The 18,344-nt window shown below is 36.3% G+C and overlaps 2 protein-coding genes across 2 annotated transcripts in view; one reads left to right on the forward strand and one right to left on the reverse strand.

The window, feature by feature from the left end:
• Positions 1 to 3,402, forward strand: part of Lrrc72 (leucine rich repeat containing 72) — a 55,655-nt gene extending 52,253 nt beyond the window's left edge. The window contains exons 8-9 of the mRNA XM_026408483.2: positions 2,071 to 2,098; positions 2,965 to 3,402. Of these exons, the coding sequence (XP_026264268.2) occupies positions 2,071 to 2,098; positions 2,965 to 3,130 (194 nt within the window). The 3' untranslated portion in view covers positions 3,131 to 3,402. The remainder of the gene's footprint in view (positions 1 to 2,070; positions 2,099 to 2,964) is intronic.
• Positions 3,403 to 7,115: 3,713 nt separating this feature from the next.
• Ankmy2 (ankyrin repeat and MYND domain containing 2) overlaps positions 7,116 to 18,344 on the reverse strand; it is a 35,705-nt gene continuing 24,476 nt past the window's right edge. The window contains exons 6-10 of the mRNA XM_026408226.2: positions 17,955 to 18,169; positions 17,080 to 17,215; positions 11,740 to 11,868; positions 9,701 to 9,830; positions 7,116 to 8,310 (exon numbers count right to left, since the gene is read on the reverse strand). Coding sequence (XP_026264011.1) covers positions 8,126 to 8,310; positions 9,701 to 9,830; positions 11,740 to 11,868; positions 17,080 to 17,215; positions 17,955 to 18,169 — 795 coding nt within the window. The 3' untranslated portion in view covers positions 7,116 to 8,125. The remainder of the gene's footprint in view (positions 8,311 to 9,700; positions 9,831 to 11,739; positions 11,869 to 17,079; positions 17,216 to 17,954; positions 18,170 to 18,344) is intronic.

An 18,344-nucleotide genomic window follows, 5' to 3' on the forward strand; every position in this document is an offset into this window, starting at 1 on the left:
AGTAATATAATAAAATTTAAAAACATATTGCAGAGTAATAAAAAAATTTAAATTTTGCCAACAAATAAATCTGTGTATATGTGTATGTGTGAGTGTACACACAGGCTGGAAGTATACACAAAAAACTCAATAATACTTTTTGTTTTTTTCTTTCTTTTTTGGTGCTAAGGATTAAACCCAGAGCCTTGTACATGCTATATATGTCTACCATCGAGCTAGGGAATCCCAAAACCCAGTGCTTAACAGTGTTACTTCTTTTTTTTTTTTTTTTTGTACTGGGGGCTGAACCCAGGAGCACTCAACTATTGAGCCACATCCCCAGCCCATTTATATATTTTATTTAGAGAAAAGGTCTCCTTGTTAAATTGCTGAGGCTGGCTTTGAACCTGAGATCCTTCTGTTTTAGCCTCCAGAGCCGCTGGGATTACAGGTATGCATCACTACACCTGGCTAACTGTGTTACTTCTGATAAGAATTGGAAAGGTGGCTGGGCGCAATGGTGCATACCTGTAATCCCAGAGGCTCTGGAGGCCGAGATAGGAGGATTCCAGGTTCAAAGCCAGCCAGAAGCAAATTAACAAGGACTTAAGAAACTTATCGAGACCCTTGCTCTAAATAAAATATCTAAAAGGGCTGGGGATATGGCTCAATGATTCAATGCTCCTGGGTTCAATGCCATGCCCCCCCCCAAAAAAAAGAATCAGAAAGGTAAAAGGGAGATTTTACTTTTTCCCCAGTGTTCCTTTTTGTTTATAATTTATATAAATTAAGATATATTTATTAATATTCATATTGTTTATAACTATTTATCTAATTATAGGAGATGTGTTTGCTCTTTGTAATTAGGGAGACCCTGCCATTTATAGCAATATGGACAAACCTGGAGGCATCAAGTGAAATAAGCCAGACACAGAAAAAAAAAATACTGCAGATTATCTCATCTATGAAATCTAAATGTTCAAACTCATAGAGCAGAGAAGAGTAGAATGATGGTTGCTAGGGACTAGGGAGAGGGAGAGATGGGGAGATGGTGGTCAAAGGGGGCAAAGTTTCAATTATGGACGATGACTAAATTCTGAAGATTGAATGTAAAGTGACTATTTACAGTATTATATATTTAAAATCTGCTAAGAGGGTAGATCTTAAATGCTCTCATCACCACCCACACACACCCTAGAAAAAGAAAATGGTAACTTCATGAAGTGATGGATGTTAATTAGCTTATTTTGTAATGTATAACAAAATATCTAGTTGTGCATCCTAAATGTTCCAATTCTTAAGTTTTTTTATTATACCACAATAACACTGGGAGGTGGGGAGAATATAGAAAGAGAAAAGAGACTGGGAGATAGGAAGGCACAGGCGACCTTGGCCAGCCATCATGAAGAGGAGCAGTGCCCTGAATCTCCCAAGGCAGCGGTTGTGCTCTCTGATGCTCATGGATTGGCAAGAGCTCACGTTGTGGTTTAGTGGCCCAACAGGTGCTGGTAAATTCTGCCTTTAGCCTGGCACTAGGCCTCCTGGAAAGGAATAAACAAAGCAAGGGCAGTCTGGAAGACATCCTAAGGATTCCTGGCTTTGAGGACTAGTCCTTGAGCTCTAAGCTGGAAAAGATAAGAGACTCTTGTGATCTAGGATTTGTTTATTCTCTTTCTTTGAAGTTAATACCAAAAACCTAAATAGGTAAAATGGCTCTAAATATTTCTCCTCATTTGGACTCTTCCTCCATTTACAGGTGCATGTGCCTGTCAAAAGAAAAAGGATCTACTTTGGCAATGAGACTCAAAATCTTAATTATAAAAATTCCCACTTGGATTCCATTACTAACTAAAATGATGAAGTGTTTTATTCTCAGGATTTTGAGAATTAATTGTATTAAAAACTCTGGCCCCAAACTATGAGAAAAACCCATCATGTCTAAGAGAAAATTTCCATTTTAGGTTAGGTATCAAGGCAATTTTGATAGATTCTTTGAAAACAGAGAGCTAATAGTTTATTTAGAGCATGCTTCTTTGTTTTTCAATGCTATTAAACATTTGAAAAATACTAATTTAGAACTTTTTGTTTCAGATTTTACATTTGCGGATAATGTAGACAAGTAAGTATTTTTTAAAACTCTTTTATGATCAGATTGTTTCACGATTATTTTCCTAAATTCGTTCTAGTTCCTAAAATAAATTTTAATGAATTAAAAAATGACTAGCTCTTCAATAAATGTGAAAATGACTATGGCTTTTTGTGATGAGTTCTAGTTATGTATTCATGTTTGTCATACTTAGGTTTTTAATATAATTATTGTAACCCCAAATAAATGAAAAAGTGATTTGATGTATTAGAAAATATAACCTGAAAATTATAAGCTATTCCAAATGAGCGGCTTTGTTTACTCTTCATGTAAATAGGTTCAATGAGAGTAATTATCCTGTAAATTAACATTTTACATTCACTGTAATTTACATTTTAAAAAGCAAACACTTCATTAATTCTGTGGAAGGTATTTCAAATTTATAAATATTGATGAATTTAAAAATCATTCTTCTTATTTTTGCACTTATGAATCTTTTGATTCAGTAGTTGAAAAATATTATTGAGCACATTTTAAAAATACATCAGTGAAGAAAAATAATAACTGTAATAAAATGTATTTATGATACTAATATGCATATTATTTCTAAAAGTATTTTAATCATCTAACACTGTTTTCAAACACAAATACTTGACTGTGTGAGACTCAAAACTACAATTCTAGATCCCTAAACATACCCAAATACTCTATTTTCTATATAAAACATATGCAATAAAAATAGTGTCACATAGCCTGAAAATCATTATCAGAGTTGACAAATTATTAGTAATGCTATACTGCAAATACCACAGAAATATAGGGCACTTATTCATTTAAATAAAAAATAATTCACTTGGATCAAACTGATTTTTTTGTTTTTCTGATTGCCACCCCTGCAGAACTATGTTTGACAACCTAGAAGATGCTGTTTTTGTAAGGTCCATGAAGAGATCACTGATGGCTCTGACCACTTTGAACTGGGACTCTGTTCCAATGCGAGAGGAAAAATTCCTGGAAGAGAAAGGCCCAGAACCTCCTCAGCTGCTCACAGTAACACTGAGATAACCCCCAGCAAATGCTCAGTAACACTGAGATAACCCCTGGCACTACCAGGAATCCTAGTGGTACTCAGTTGTGTATTAAACCTCCCTGTAATTTAGCATATTATATGTTAAGTTGATATGACTTGAAACAGTTAATGTAAACAGAAACACTAAGAATGAAAAATAATTGTTATAGTTAGGTTTTTTAATGTAAAGATTTTGCTAAGATAAAACATGTACATAGAAGGGTACACAAATTATAAGGTTTCAATTCAATGAATTTTCAAAAAATGAAGACTGTGTGGCATCCTTGATTAAGAAATAGAACATTACCATGGGGCTGAGGATATAGCTTAGTTGGTAGAGTGCTTGTCTTACATGCACCAGGCCCTGGGTTCAATCCCCAGCATGACCACCAAAAAAAAAAAAAAAGAAAAAGAAATAGAACATTACCAGCACTCTAAAAGCCCCTCATTTCTGTTACCAGTCACTGCCCAACCTTCCAAAGTAATTACTTTCCTGATTTCTAGATAATAAGTTTTGTGAAAGGCATATAAATGGAATTATAACAGATGAACAGTCTGTGTCTAGTTTTTTTCCCTTGACCTTGTAAGATTCATCCTTGTTGCTTGCAGCAATAGTTCTATCATTCTCACTATTGTCTAGTAGTCCATCAAATAACTTTACACAATTTATTTACCTAGTGTACTGGTTTTTTTCTTGCCTCTGGAGACATTTGCCAGTTTCACACATGGGCTATAATGATCTGGGCTGGGCCTAACTGGAAGCCTGCTGCTAGGGAAAAAAGAAACCAGACAAGCTTTTAGCAACTGCCTGCTGCTGAGTGACAAAATTAGATACTTGAGGGAACTCATTGGTGTTTTTTCCCAACTAATGAACTAAAAAAAAAAAAAAAAAAAAACAACTTATAAAAGGCAGACTGGTATTTCTCCCTATCCTGTCCATACTGGGAAACACACACACTGTAGAAAGAAGACTGGCAAAACAGGCAAGAGATGAAAGCTTAGAGTAGTGAATTTGACACCAAGATTCTACTGCTGTGAACACCTAAGAATTGTGTCACAGAAAAGAGTCTAAAATTTGAGTATGATTCCTGGTAGTAGACTGTAGCTAGGGTAATGAAAAAGCAATGATTTCCATATTTATGAGGGTGCCTGATATGAAGGCAAAAGTGAGTGCATGTCCAAGATTAGGTGATAGAAGGAATTGACACATTTACTTGCTCCACCAGAATCACTTACTTTGGGGGAATCCAGCTGCCGTGCCATAATGACACCCAAGCAGTCCTTCAGATAAGTACATATTCTAAGGAACTGAGATTCTCTTCCAAAAGCCAATGAGGATCAAGTCTCTCAGCCAACAATCATGGACACAGATTCTCCATACCCACTGAAACCTTCAGATGACTGCAGCCTTAGCTGAAAGCTTTTCAGTACCCTCAAACCAAGAAAGCCCATACCAGAACTACCCACCCAGTTAAGCTGATTCAGGATTTCTGGTATTAGAAACTGTATGAGCTAATGCTTAGTAATGTTTCAAGCTGATAACTTTGGGGGAAATTTGTTACACAGCAACAGGTAACGGATGCAATAACCTGGGCTAATCCATGGTGTTCGCAGAGTCCCTGGCAGGCTCCAACAGGAAACTCACAACACAGTCTCCAAGGGTTCTTGAGCAAGGACACACCATCTGCCGCAAAGGACTATTCATTCTACTGAATCCATCTTAGTACTGAGAGCCTGATCATTAATCAAGTAACTAACTAAAGCTACTCACCATGAACTGAGAACAAGCCCAAGCATCTAGCAATAACACTGGATGGCAGCAATCCATTTCATGGTGAAAACGGTGTGTTGTGGATCAGGTTTAAGCTGGTCCATAAGTTACATAAGCACTATTCTTTAATTAGACAGTAGTAAATTAAGGAAGGGATATTATAATCTCTAGACTAACCACTAAAAGAAGACTGAGTCCAGGACTCACAATGTAAGCTCAGTGATAGAGCTTCTGTCATGTGTGAGACTCCGGGCTCAATCCCCAGTACTGCAAAAAAAAAAAAAAAAACTAACATATGTTACTTGTTTTTCATGTTAGGGAATTAAAGGAATCATGCCTCAAAGAAAAAGATGTTCTGTAAAGTGCATACTTTTGTACAGGATATATTTTACTCAATACTGAAGGGCTTGTGGCAATTAGAAAACACGTATTAAATATCATTTTGGGAAAACACAAAAATGAAGTTTTTTATAAGTTAGCTAAAACTCTACCCAAACGAAACCACACCATTATTGGGAGGAACTTTTTTTTTACTACGAGATCACATTATTTACTTTTAACAACAGAGATCGACTCAAGTTGACTCAATTAAAAATATATTTCAGGATCCAAAGGGAGGTCGCGTGATTAGGAAACAGAAAATCCTGACATATACAGTTGTAGGGGTATACAGGTTGTGGCTGAAAGCTAGGTCTCTGGAACCAGACAAATCTTGCTTCTCTCCACCCCCACCCCATGTATTTTACTTAGAAAACTTAGTTAACTTCTCTAGGCTTTACTATCCTCTTATTTAAAATGATAAAAGTGACCTCACAGTCTCAAGGATTCACATGTAAAGTTTAAGGTACAATAGTCTTCTTAAAATAACTACTCCATGTATGTTAGCTATTACTGCTATTATTATCCCAAGGACAATTGTGCCCCTTAGGGACTATTCTGGAGGTTATAGGCTGAATGTTGGTGTATGCTCAATATTCATTTGTTAAAATCCAATTACTAATGTAATGGCATTTGGAATTGTGGCCTTTGAGAGGTAACTAGGCCTTGAGAGTCCTCATGAATGGGCTTAGTGCCCTATTAAAAGGCCAAAGCTAGTTCTCCCTCTTTCTTCATGTGAGGACATAGCAAGAGGGCCCTTCATATCCCAGGAAGGAGTCAGTCACCAAGAACCCAAACTTGCTGACAACCCTGAACCATGAGCGATAAATATTTGTTATTTAAGCCATGTGGTGTATGATAATTTGTAATAGCAGTCCAAATTCACCAAGACACTGGACGTATTAGGGTTCTCCAGAGAAAGAGAACCCAAAGACAACAGAAGGGGATGGGGGTGGGGGGTGGGAAGACACACACACACACACACTAAATTGTTCTTAGAATTGGGCTTAGGCCCTGTAGGGTCTGAGAGGTCCAGAGTTGTAAGACAGGCTGGCAGACTGGCAATTCAGGTTTGACTGGAAGATACAATCTTTAGTTTGAAATCTACAGGGCTGGCTAGCAGACTGGCAGGCTCTTGGAATTTTTTAGCCTGTAGCTGTTGGAGTTTCCATGTTGCAGGCTTCTTCAGCTCCAAGTGTGGGTTATATAAGGCAAAAAGAACACGTGGAGACTCACCAATTAGTGTAATTGTCCAAATCCCAGGGTCCTTAGCCAGTCTACTAGAGTCCAAACTGGCAGAGTGGGGAGAGGGAAAGGAGGAGAACGATAGCAACACAAACATGCAAAACCATTAAAATTTAACCAGAAACTCATGTTTGTGGGAGAGCAAGGTCTACGAAGACACTTTCACTACTGAAAAATAAATGCTTATCACTGTATAGATGAAATACTCTGATTTTTATTTTGTCAAGGGAGGCTTATTATAATTGACAGTTCAGATGAAATCACCCACTGAATTCCTACTCTAAATCCCTAAGTGTTGGATTTACTTGCATGAAGTCATCCTGGAGCAGTGTGGCACAGGGTGTGTGAGAAAATGCATGTGCTCAGGCTAGGAGAAACAGATTGAGTATAAAGAAGTGAGAGTCAACAAGATGGAAGAGTTTGATATGCAAGGAAGAGAGAATTATAGTCACTTGGACCCTTGACTGCACATATTAAAAATAACTTTTACTTTGTTCTCCAATATTGGCCATATTTCCTACTATTTGTCATGCTCTCTAGTATTTGCCACCTCCTGACAACAATAAATTATGAAACAAGATGTGCTGTTTACATTAGTAAACACGATTTATTTTAAACTCAACACAAGAAACTTTGAAACACAAAATCATCTTCAGACCTCATACCCAAGCTATGTTTAAATACCACATATGCTGAATATGGGGGCCAGCACATCTTCTAAATGACAGTTAAAAATCAGTTTCTGAGCAGGGAGTCCCATGAAAAGCTTGCAGGAAGATAAAAGTTAGCCTTTCAGGTAGTGTACGGCACATGAGTGAATTTTACAAGAATTGTATATACAGTGTATTTAGCCAATATTGAGTCAAGAATTTCAGGAAGTGTCTTTTAATGCACATGCTGGGACAGTCCTGGCTCTGCCGTGGTTCCCTCTGAAAGATCTGACATTTCTGAAGATAAAAATACTACAGAGAAAACATCGCTACAAGAACTGCATAAAGTTCAGACTTGCTCAGGATAATTTCTACATACAACTACACTTAGCTGAACTATGGCAAAGATCTCTTAACATACAGCTTTTCTTCAGGTCCTTACATTTCAATGTGTAGAACTTCATTATAGTAAATTGCTATTTAGAGGTATTTTATTCACATATATGATTTTTTCCCCTAACTACACATCTCTGTGGCTATAAAATTTTTCTTTCCTGAAAATCTCTTCTCTCGCATATCTATTCTTCTTGTCCCTTTATTCCCTAGAGTCTATATTTCTTCTTTAAGGGGATTTATATTCCTTTGAGAACAATTGCTGGGGAGCCAGCCTCAGAAAGGGGACAGAAATGTTTTTCCTGTATTGAAAGGGGAAAAAAAAAGAAAAAAAAATATATATATATATATCTACCTGTTAAATTATGGAACAGAGATCAATGGGGAATTGGGGCATGGTAGACAGAGCTTTGCTTGAAAGCCTCTGTTCTATGAAATGTGCAATCCTGCCGTGGTGCCTTGCGGGTGTCATGAAGCAATGAGGGTACATTCACACGAGTTTTCCAGCTATCTGCTAAGGTTAGGCCTCTCCCTGATGGCACCTGCTATGGCTTTTACTCCTCAGACACCTGAGGACCTGAAGAGGAGTCCTGTATACCTTCCAACCCAGCCTCACTTCCAAGAGATTCTTTCTTCCCTTCCACCGAATCATTAGAATTGGAGTCCTCTTGGGGGATGCCCATTTCAGCCTCTGGTTGCTCTTCATTAACACAATTAGAATTGACATCGAGTTTGCCATCTGATAAAAAGATAAAAAAAAAATTGTTCCTACATGTGCCAGACAGTCTATTAATACTTTATGTGTACTCACTTAATTTCTCATAATTACAAGAGATAGATTATTATCTCTATTATAATTATCATTGCTTTACAAATAGAAGACATAGGTTTGGTTACTTGTTCCAAGCTTCATAATAAAATAGCAGAATAATCACAGAACTCAGACTCTTGGCTCCAAAGCCAATCCTCCAACCCAGGATTGCAGTTTGGGATTTAACCCAATCAGCATTTGAATATAGCTTTCCTTTTAATTGTCTTGATGTCTTTGGGTAGGTAATCACCTCTCTTCCTTGTTTTCTTATCTATAAAACAGTGTTTGTAATAAAGCCTACCCTGCATTTATAAAGAAAAAGATATCTGTAACATTTAGAATAGTGTCTGGCACATGGCTGGGAATTCTCATTCTACTGACACTTCTATCCTCTCATGATGTTAGTACATAAAGAGGTACTATTCTCTGTCCTCCGCATAGGATAAAAAAGGTTTGGTCCAGAGATCAAGAGAGGACAGGGTAATCAGGAGGCCTGACTATTCTCTTAATGATAAATTGTTTAATTTTATACAAACTATTCAATCAAACTAAGAGTGTTTTTAAATCAAGTGATAAAGAGGACACTGTCCCATCACAAGTGGAGATAGAAATACCTAGGATCAGTCATTTAAACAATTTTTCAAACTACATACATTCCCCAAGAACACAGAATAGCTTTTCTGGGGTGGGCTATAGGGATGTGGGTTGTTCCTCTCTTGCATATGAGAATCATTGCTGAAACAATTCAGTTACTAGAGAAAATGTAAACTTACCAGTGAAGGAGAAAGAATGTGAAACTCACTACTCTGACATTTGAAGAAATTTAATCTGTACATTAGATCTGCAATTTAATCTGTAATTTACAAATATGCTCTGTAATTTCATCTGTAATACTGAAATTTAATTAAATTTAAAGGCTTCCAACTTTAAAATCCTCTGGTACCCATTAGGGAAAATTTAAGTATTTCTGTATTCGAAAATCCTTCATGAGCAGGACATAGTGATTATCCATTAAGAGTCCCACCATTTTCAGGGCAGGCTCCTGAGCTTACATACAGAATGTGGAATAAATCACATTCCCTCAGTATCCTATGTTCCTTTGTTTCCCAGTGACATTTCTTCTGACTATATTCTATGTGTTATTCCAAAGACTAGAAGGGGACACATTTAAGTTTAAGTGTGGTCCTTATGTTGGTCACTCTTGAGCTTCCTTGGTCCCCAGAGATGATTCAGTTCCCATGTTCTCAGTGTAAACATCAACTATCTTTCATTTTCCCCACTGAGAAGCAGAATGAGATCAGTGGTTATATATACATACTGTTCTCCTCTTGGCTCTTTTCTTTGGCAGCCTCCAACTGTTGCTTCTCATAAATGTCCTTCAGATTCTTACATATTTTCTTATGCGTAAACCAGTGTGTCTTTTGGCAAGTTTGATCACAATATATCACCTGAAAGCAATTGTAGGTTTATTTTCATTTTAAGAGTTAGGATTGCATGATTTCCCAACTATAGCCTTAAACCAAGAACTATTCTGTAAAAACGTTTTAGTTTTCCATATTGTGTACTGTATGGCTATGTATTGATTTAGGTTTGCAATTTTTAGCTTACACTTTAAGAACAGTAATGATATATAACCAACAGTCTACAAAAGACTGACAAATGACTTATTAAGATCCTGCTATATAACACAATTGGAAGAATAAATGACAAGATGAAGTTGTCATCATAGACGAAGCCAAGCCTGAGAAAGAGCAGGGTGGGGTAGAATGGAAGGAGACAGATGCCTAACAATACAGTTGGTAACAGCAACGCGACACAGGAGCAAAGGAGGCAGAGAGGAAGCAGTGACTCACTCTAACTGGGGGAGTCAGGGAAGGCAGAGAATAGGAATGAAGTGTACCAAGTGAGGGGAGTATCTCGAACAAAAATACAGGGAAAAGGAAGGGAATGACATATATAAAGATAAGCAAGAATACTTTATAAATGAGCTTATATTTTTCCATGTGAGAATGGAAATGAACTTATACACACTTATTAGATGCCAAGCCCTGTGGTAGGCTGTTATGCACGCATGCATGGTATTATGGACAGCATTACTGGGTTCAATTCTTTACTCATTGCTGCATTCATACACTTTAGATAGGATTTCAAAGTTCTATGCACATAAAAGGAGAGAGGTCTGACTTTTAGATTTGGCATACCTGACTTGTTTTGTCCCACAGAAGGAGACAGCACGGTGATTACAAGGCCCAGCCTCAGAAGCCCCTGTGTGTCTCTAGTTGCCCAACTGAACTTTTCCATTAGCATGAGAACAAGCTCAGCTGCCCAACTGTCCCAACTGAGGCCAGCCAATGACAAACAGAAAAGAAGTGACTGTTGCTATAAGCACTGTTTTCACATGCAGCAATAATTAGCCAACAGAGATAATTGAATTTTCACACCTTTAGCCCCAATTCACACATAGGCAAACTGAGGTTCAGAGAAATAAGTAATTAAAGGAGATAAAGCTAGAGAAGTAGACTGTGGCAGATTATGATGGGGTTTGTATAATACATTGAAGAATTTCACCTTAAAATCAATAGGAAATTATTACCTATGGGATTAAGTGAATGCACGGACACAAGTATGTGAGTTATATGGGGGTCTAAGAAGATGAACACAATCACATATGCCATTTACAAAGGTAATTCTGGCAGAAGTGGGCAGTGTATTCCCTAAGAATTAAAGTTTGGGGACAGTCAGAAGAAGCTGTAGATTGTTTTGTTTTTGCGTATTGAGGATTGAACGCAGGGATGCTCTACCACTGAAAATACATCCCCAGCTACCCCCCAACCCCCACCCCATTTTTCTTTCTGGACAGGGACTCCCTAAGTAGCTATGGCTGGCCTGAAATTTGGGATCCTCCTACTTCAGCCTCCTAAGTAACTGGGATAGAAGTGGTAGTTTTAAAAAGAATTGGTGAAAGATGGTAATTAAAGTCAACATCAAAAGAGTTAAGAGTATGTATTTATGAACTGTCCTAATCTAAGCTTCCATATCTGCTCCAACCTCAATCTCCTGCTCTCTACCTATTTCTTATTTTCTTATATTCACCCAGTAATATCCTTTCTTTCTGTGGAGTAGAAAAGAAACTAAGGCAGACTGGTAGTTTGGCAGAAGATAAAACACCGAACTACATTTATTCTATAATTCTCTTTCAAAACTAGTTTTTAAAATATTAGATGCAATACTTTCATGTATTACAACTTATTACATACTAACACCAGCTGTTATGTTTACAGAATACTAAAACCCAATTGCTAGCTTGGATGCAATATTAATCAGACATCAATGAATTTAAAAGAATTCCATTCTCACCATTTTGCACACTGAACATCTCTTGCTTGCTCCCTTTTCTCCACAGGTGGTGCAAAATTCAACATCCACAAAACCCACCTGACCAGTGATGGCTTGGGTAAGAACAGAGAATGCAGTGGGATCAGAACCCTAGAGGGGTATAAAGAGGGGGGAAAAAAGAAAAACTCTGCAATCACCACAAAAGAATACTAAGATGCCACCCCATGAACAATGTCATCTAGAAACACATACTCAAGAAAGAAATCATTTACATTGACTTTTTGACAAAATGACAAATATTTTTTGAGAACACTTTTTTTTTCTATACAAAGCATATAAGAAATAAGTCCCAGATTCCAAAAATTATAAAGAAAAAAATATGACCTATTATTGAATACAAGTGTTTTTCAATTAACATTATTCAGTAAGCCCATAGTGATTTCAGATAAAGGACAATGAACTCAAGAGTACAATTTTTGAAAACTGACATCAAGACAATATTCATGTAATTGTGGGACAGTTATTATAGGGCACATCATGAATGTTTAATCATCTTAATTCTTAAGTTTGATGCAACTTAAGCATTTAAATTAAGAACTAAGAAAAATCAACAGTGTGAAATTATTATTGCAGGATTATTAAAATTAGAATGGGTTATTAAAGAGGATATATAAAAATTTTTATGAAGAAAATTATGAGGGAAAATATTTAGCTACCTGAGGTGATGCTATTAAAACCTATCTAGAATAAGCAAAAATAATCAAGGAGCATCTATTTTTCTTACCTATTTCTAATAGCTCTGTGTTCTGGATTACTTATTCGGAACCAATATTTTGCCACTTTTCATAATTTTCATTTCCATTTGAGTCTTTACTTCTTCCTAAGAATGTTTTTATATTATTTTACCAATTGTACATAATGGATCTTTAGAAAATAAAACCTGGAAGCAAAGTTCTATACTGTTCTATATTGTTAAGATAGTTAATGATTCAAGAAGTGTTTTTAAAGTAGAATTCTTTTTAAAACTCTCATGCTCCTCAATAATCTCTAGGGTATATAAAGAACTCAAAAAGCTAAACACCAAAAAAACAACCCAATCAATAAACAGGCCAAGGACCTGAAGAGACACTTCTCAGAAGAGGACATACAAACAATCAACAAATATATGAAAAAATGCTCATCATCATTAGCAATTTGAGAAACGCAAATCAAATCTACTCTAAAATTTCAGCTCAATCCAGTCAGAATGGCAGTTATTATTAAGACTAACAACAAAAAGTATTGGCAAGGATGTGGGGGAAAAGGTACACTCAGACATTGCTGGTGGGACTGCAAATTGGTGCAGCCAATATGGAAAGAAGTATGGAGATTTCTTGGAAAATTGGGAATGGAACCAGCATTTGACCCAGCTATCCCTCTCCTTGTTCTATACCTTAAGGACTTAAAAACAGCATAATACAGGGACACAGCCACATCAATGTTTATGGCAGCACAATTCACAATAGCTAAACTGTGGAAACCAATCTAGAAGCCCTTCAGTAGGTGAATGGATAAAAAAAAATGTGGCATATATACACAACGGAATATTACTCAACAATAAAACAGAATAAAATCATGGCATTTGCAAGTAAATGGATGGAATTGGAGAAGATAATGCTAAGTGAAGTAAGCCAATCCCAAAAAACAAAATACCAAATATTTTCTCTGCTATAAGGAGGCTGATTCATAGTAGGGTAGGGAGGGGGAACATGGGAGGAATAGATAAACTCTAGATAGGGCAGAGGTGTGGGAGGGGAAGGGAGGGGGCATGGGGTTAAAAATCATGGTGGAATGTGATGGACATCATTATCCAAAGTACATGTATGACAGCAGAATGTCATATATATATATATTTTATATATAATATAAAAATATATAATTTTTATATTATATATAAAAATTAATTTTAAAAAACTCTCATGCTCCTGAACACAAATAATAATGACAATAATATTAACTTTTCATGTTAAGATGTTAAGAATTCTCTTTTGCAATAAATATGATGCATTAATAAGAAAAAATTAGGTGAAATGAACCCTTGGATATCAGATACTTTTCTAAATAATTCCTCCAGAAGTGAAGGTGACAACTGTGCTGAAATGCTGACATGCATCAGAGAACTTGTTAAAAATTCAGAACCATCCCCTTGGCCCATATCTAAATTAGAATTTCTTAGGGTGGAGTCAAGATACCTGCATTATTACCAACATCTGAGGTAATTTTAAGGCATATTAAAAGTTTGAGAATCACTAGTACTTAACATAGCACTGGATATACATAAATCTACATAATTCTTTTGCCTCCAAAGAACTATATCAGATTAGATAGCAATCCCATCCACAAATCAAAAGAGAACATGATATGTCCAATGGACATCAAAACAATTACATTTTCATATCCAAATAGTTCTTTACAGAACTACCCAAAAATATTCAAAATACCCCTCCAAATGGGACTTTTGTAGGAGTCATCAACACACTAATATCTGCATGGATAAAACTGAAGGTAAAACCAAAGGATATTTTCCTAGGAGTATGGCTGTTCATGTGAACTACTACTTCCAAAGAAAAATTAATGATGGAACAGACGAGTAACCACCGAGAATCTTTCTTGTCACTGATGTGTGACAAGAACTTTCCTGTTAAACAAAATCTTGTTATCTACTTGGTTAAATAAGAATTTGTTTAGGTGCCAGAGCTTCTTTTATGAAAAGATACTCAGCCCGGAAACAAACAGGAAGCTTTATTCAATGTATGCTATAAAATCAGAGAAAGAAGCTAGGCTCTTAAAAGTTAAAATACCCATTAGCAATGGATATAGCAAAACATGTGTAACAGCATAATCTGCTGCAATGCTGGAGTAATATTTCTTAAATTTGGCCATGTGCCACACTTCCTACTGAGCTTTGTGACAGGCAGAAGCCAGAGTCCCAGGAATTAAAACCAGGCAGAAGGGCTGGGATTGTGGCTCAGCAGTAGAGTGCTCACCCATCATGTGCGAGGCCCTGGGTTCAATCCTCAGCACCACATAAAAATAAAATAAAGATATTGTGTCCAACTGCAACTAAAAAATAAATATTAAAAAAAAAAAAACAGGCAGAAGGAATCAAAATCTGCACAAGTGGACCCAGGCATGAATAGTCAGAAAGCAACAGGTGATCCTCAGGGCAGCAGCCCTGGGAACCTTGTGTTACAGGAAAAGGTCAGCATTATCTCAGAGGCTTAAGAACTTGTGGTACAACCAAAACTATTAGGCAGTAAACAGTAGCTATCTGGGACACTCAACTACAAGCATTCAAAATAAAGTTTTCCAGAGAGTGGATTATATAACTCTTAAAGAACAAAAATTTTAAAAAGAAACATCTTTCTAAATTGTATTAAGTACTAGCTTAACTTTATTATGAACCTTTTCTTGATGACTTAGATTGTTACGGTAAATATGAATCATCGTACTCTGTAAACTTTAATCATATTATTCTATCATGTGGGGCTAAGATGAATTGCTGTACCCTACACTGACCTGCTTTGACTTTTTAAGTCCTCTGGGCTGCTGTTTAAGCTTTTCTGTTTTCTCCCATGAAGGTAGAAAGCCAGCCAGCACTTGTTAGTGTTGCAACCCCCCCACAGCAGCCTATACTAGTTCCTTTTCTGATGTCAGTTTCTCCAGCTTTCTCACTAACACAAGCATAATTTTGTTTAAAGCAGCAGGAGTAAGACAAAACACTCATTTCCCCAGATTCCTGTGCAGCTGAGAGTGGTCATATGACACAGAGGGTGTCTGGGAGAGCTTATATGTTTTAGTTATAGGCCCCTTTGGACTTCCTGCCTGCCTGGGATGGGAATGTGAGCCTGCAGGAAGTGTCAAAAGCATCGTGAACGTGTAGACATCAGCATGAGTATGAGGACCTACACACAGCTAAGGAAAACTGGGGGTGGAAAGTGTTTTTGAGCCATGCACCGGATGTGGTCTGCCTACCTGAGCATTTGAGTATATGTGAATATATAAACCCTTATCTATTTAAGGCATTTAGTTGGAATTTGATATGTGCCGCCAAAACATATCTATAATTATTTATAATTAATAAATTAACCTCACAATTTGCTCACTTTTATCTTCAAAGACTTAAACACCAAATAGCCAACTATATTAAAATGGAAGAGTAAAGAATTTCTGTGTGCTCCAAATTATAAACAACCTCAAGAATGGGATCCTAATTAGAATAAGTTATACTCCATCTATGTATAATATGTCAAAATATTCTCTACTATCATATATATGTAAAAAAGAACAAGTTAAAAAAAAGAGTCTGTGTGAAACAGATGCGGAATTCTCATGAATAAATTAATGCATGGACTCTATGAAATCTTCTTACCCATTTCATGATTCATAGTAGGTGAATTCTTAATGTACAAAGGAGCCCCTGGAACTCACTTCTAGCCTAGATCTCGATTTTCTGCACTGAGAATGATATAACAGCCTAGAGAATGAAGCCAAATTGCCAGGAGAGAACATGTAAGGAATGGGACTGGTTTTAGGATCAGTTTCTTGACTGAGAAATAACAGCTGACACTTAAGAAGGATTTGATTGAAATATATGAAGCATGAATGGGATGGATAAACTGAACAGAAATCTACTCAAAATAAGGAAGACAGAGAATGTCTTAAGACATACAACTTAAATATATGGCAAAAGGACAACCAGTAATTTTAAAAAACAGACAAAAAAGTTAACAAAATCCACTTCCTATATGTGGGAAATATTCACAGGTTTTTTTCTGTTTGTTTTGTTTTTTTAAGTATGGAAAGTTCCTAATCAGAGTCACTAAGGTGGAAAATAAGAAGCTGGGATATACATTGAGATTAAGAACTACAATGAACCTTCTCATGGCTTATTCAGCTACACACCCACAGTCTAGATACCATCACCCCTTATCATCTACACATGATGCAAGACCTCATACCAGTAATTCTTAATAGCTACAAGTGTACATGTATTCATCTGTATTAAACAGTAGATATGTACCCACCCGCACAGGTTTCACAAATGTATTTAAAACCTAAGTGTCTATTATAACCATTTACCTTCCTACATAAGGAAACACTGATAATTAAACTGAGTGCTATAAAAATGTAAGAAGACCACAAGAGGAGAAATGAACAAACAGGAACATGTTTAGCAGGCAAACTTATCCCCACTTTTGTTCCTAAAAACTTTATGAAAATAAAAATAAATACTAAAAAAAAAAATTCATCTTTAACAATACAATGCATAGAAACTAGGTCTTACTGATTGTAAACTTGGTTAAGAGGAAGGAGCCTTACAATTTCAACGGGAGCAATGCTTCGCACCAGCTGCTGTAGGAGTGTAGCTTCACAGTATGGGAATTTTCTGATGCTTTCTCTAATGATTTTTTCCTGATACACTGGAAAGCCATCAGAAGCTCGGCCTTTTAACAAGCTGAAAGATATTTTTTAAGGACATATTGAAGTTCAATCACTAAGCATTTCCTTATAGCTGAACCCAATAGCTTTTAGTAGTTTCTTCTTTGTTGTGTAAGATTTTCATCATCTCTGTAAATAATGAAGATGACTCAATTCAACCTGCAATTCAGGCCTTTACAGGTTTCCAGGTTCTGAGATGCACAGGCAAAGGTGACCCACCAGAAAAAGTTTAAACACTGTTATCAGATAAGCTGGTTACTTATTACCATGTCAGTTATTTGTAGGAAGAATGAAAACTTTCATTGAGTCACATTCTTCTGACTTGGTTCCCTTTTCTCAGTAAGGTTGCAAGAAAAGTTTATCTCTGGTGGTCAGAGAACAAGAACAACACTCAGCTCTCTCAGATACAACAGAAATACCCTAAATGCCATTTTGAGTCCTCAGTACAACCTCCAGCACCAACACCATTAAACCTCACACTTGCACTTAGGCATTTTTTAGCTGCCTGATCTTATACATACTGTTCAACCTCAGATTCCTCATGTGTAAACCAAGGATAACAAAAAAATCACTGCAAAGCCTACAAAACTAATCTTAGTATAACATTGTCCTCTTATTTCTTGCAGACTAAATGTGATCCCAACAATAGAAAATGCTGCTAAAATACTTAATTTTGACATTTATAACTAGTTTTTATATATTAAAATATTATCCTACTTGTCTGTATTTTATACTAGACATGGAAAAAACAGTACCTTTTGATCAGTGTGTCCAATTTATTCTCTCCATCTTTTAAGAAGTTAATGCATTTCTGAAAGATACAGCTAATATAATGCATTTTCATCGCTAATACTTCATTCATGTCTCTTTGTTTCATACATTTCTCACAGATCAAATCCATCACTTTATAGCACTTATTAAGGGCTGCTTCTTCTGCCAGCAGAGGATTTTCATTTACAAGCATCACGATCTAAAAGAAATTCCAGAGAACTTAGAAATTCCATGAGATATTTTCAATTTACAAATTGGGTAGTTAGTTGACTGCAAGAGATTACACAATAAAGTCTTTCTTAGGATCATATAGTCAGTGTACTAGTCCAAATTAGAATGCAAATTGCCAAAGTAATAAAACTAATACACAAGAA

Source organism: Urocitellus parryii, chromosome 3 (genome assembly GCF_045843805.1).
Source record: "Urocitellus parryii isolate mUroPar1 chromosome 3, mUroPar1.hap1, whole genome shotgun sequence".
NCBI classification, from domain to species: domain Eukaryota; kingdom Metazoa; phylum Chordata; class Mammalia; order Rodentia; family Sciuridae; genus Urocitellus; species Urocitellus parryii.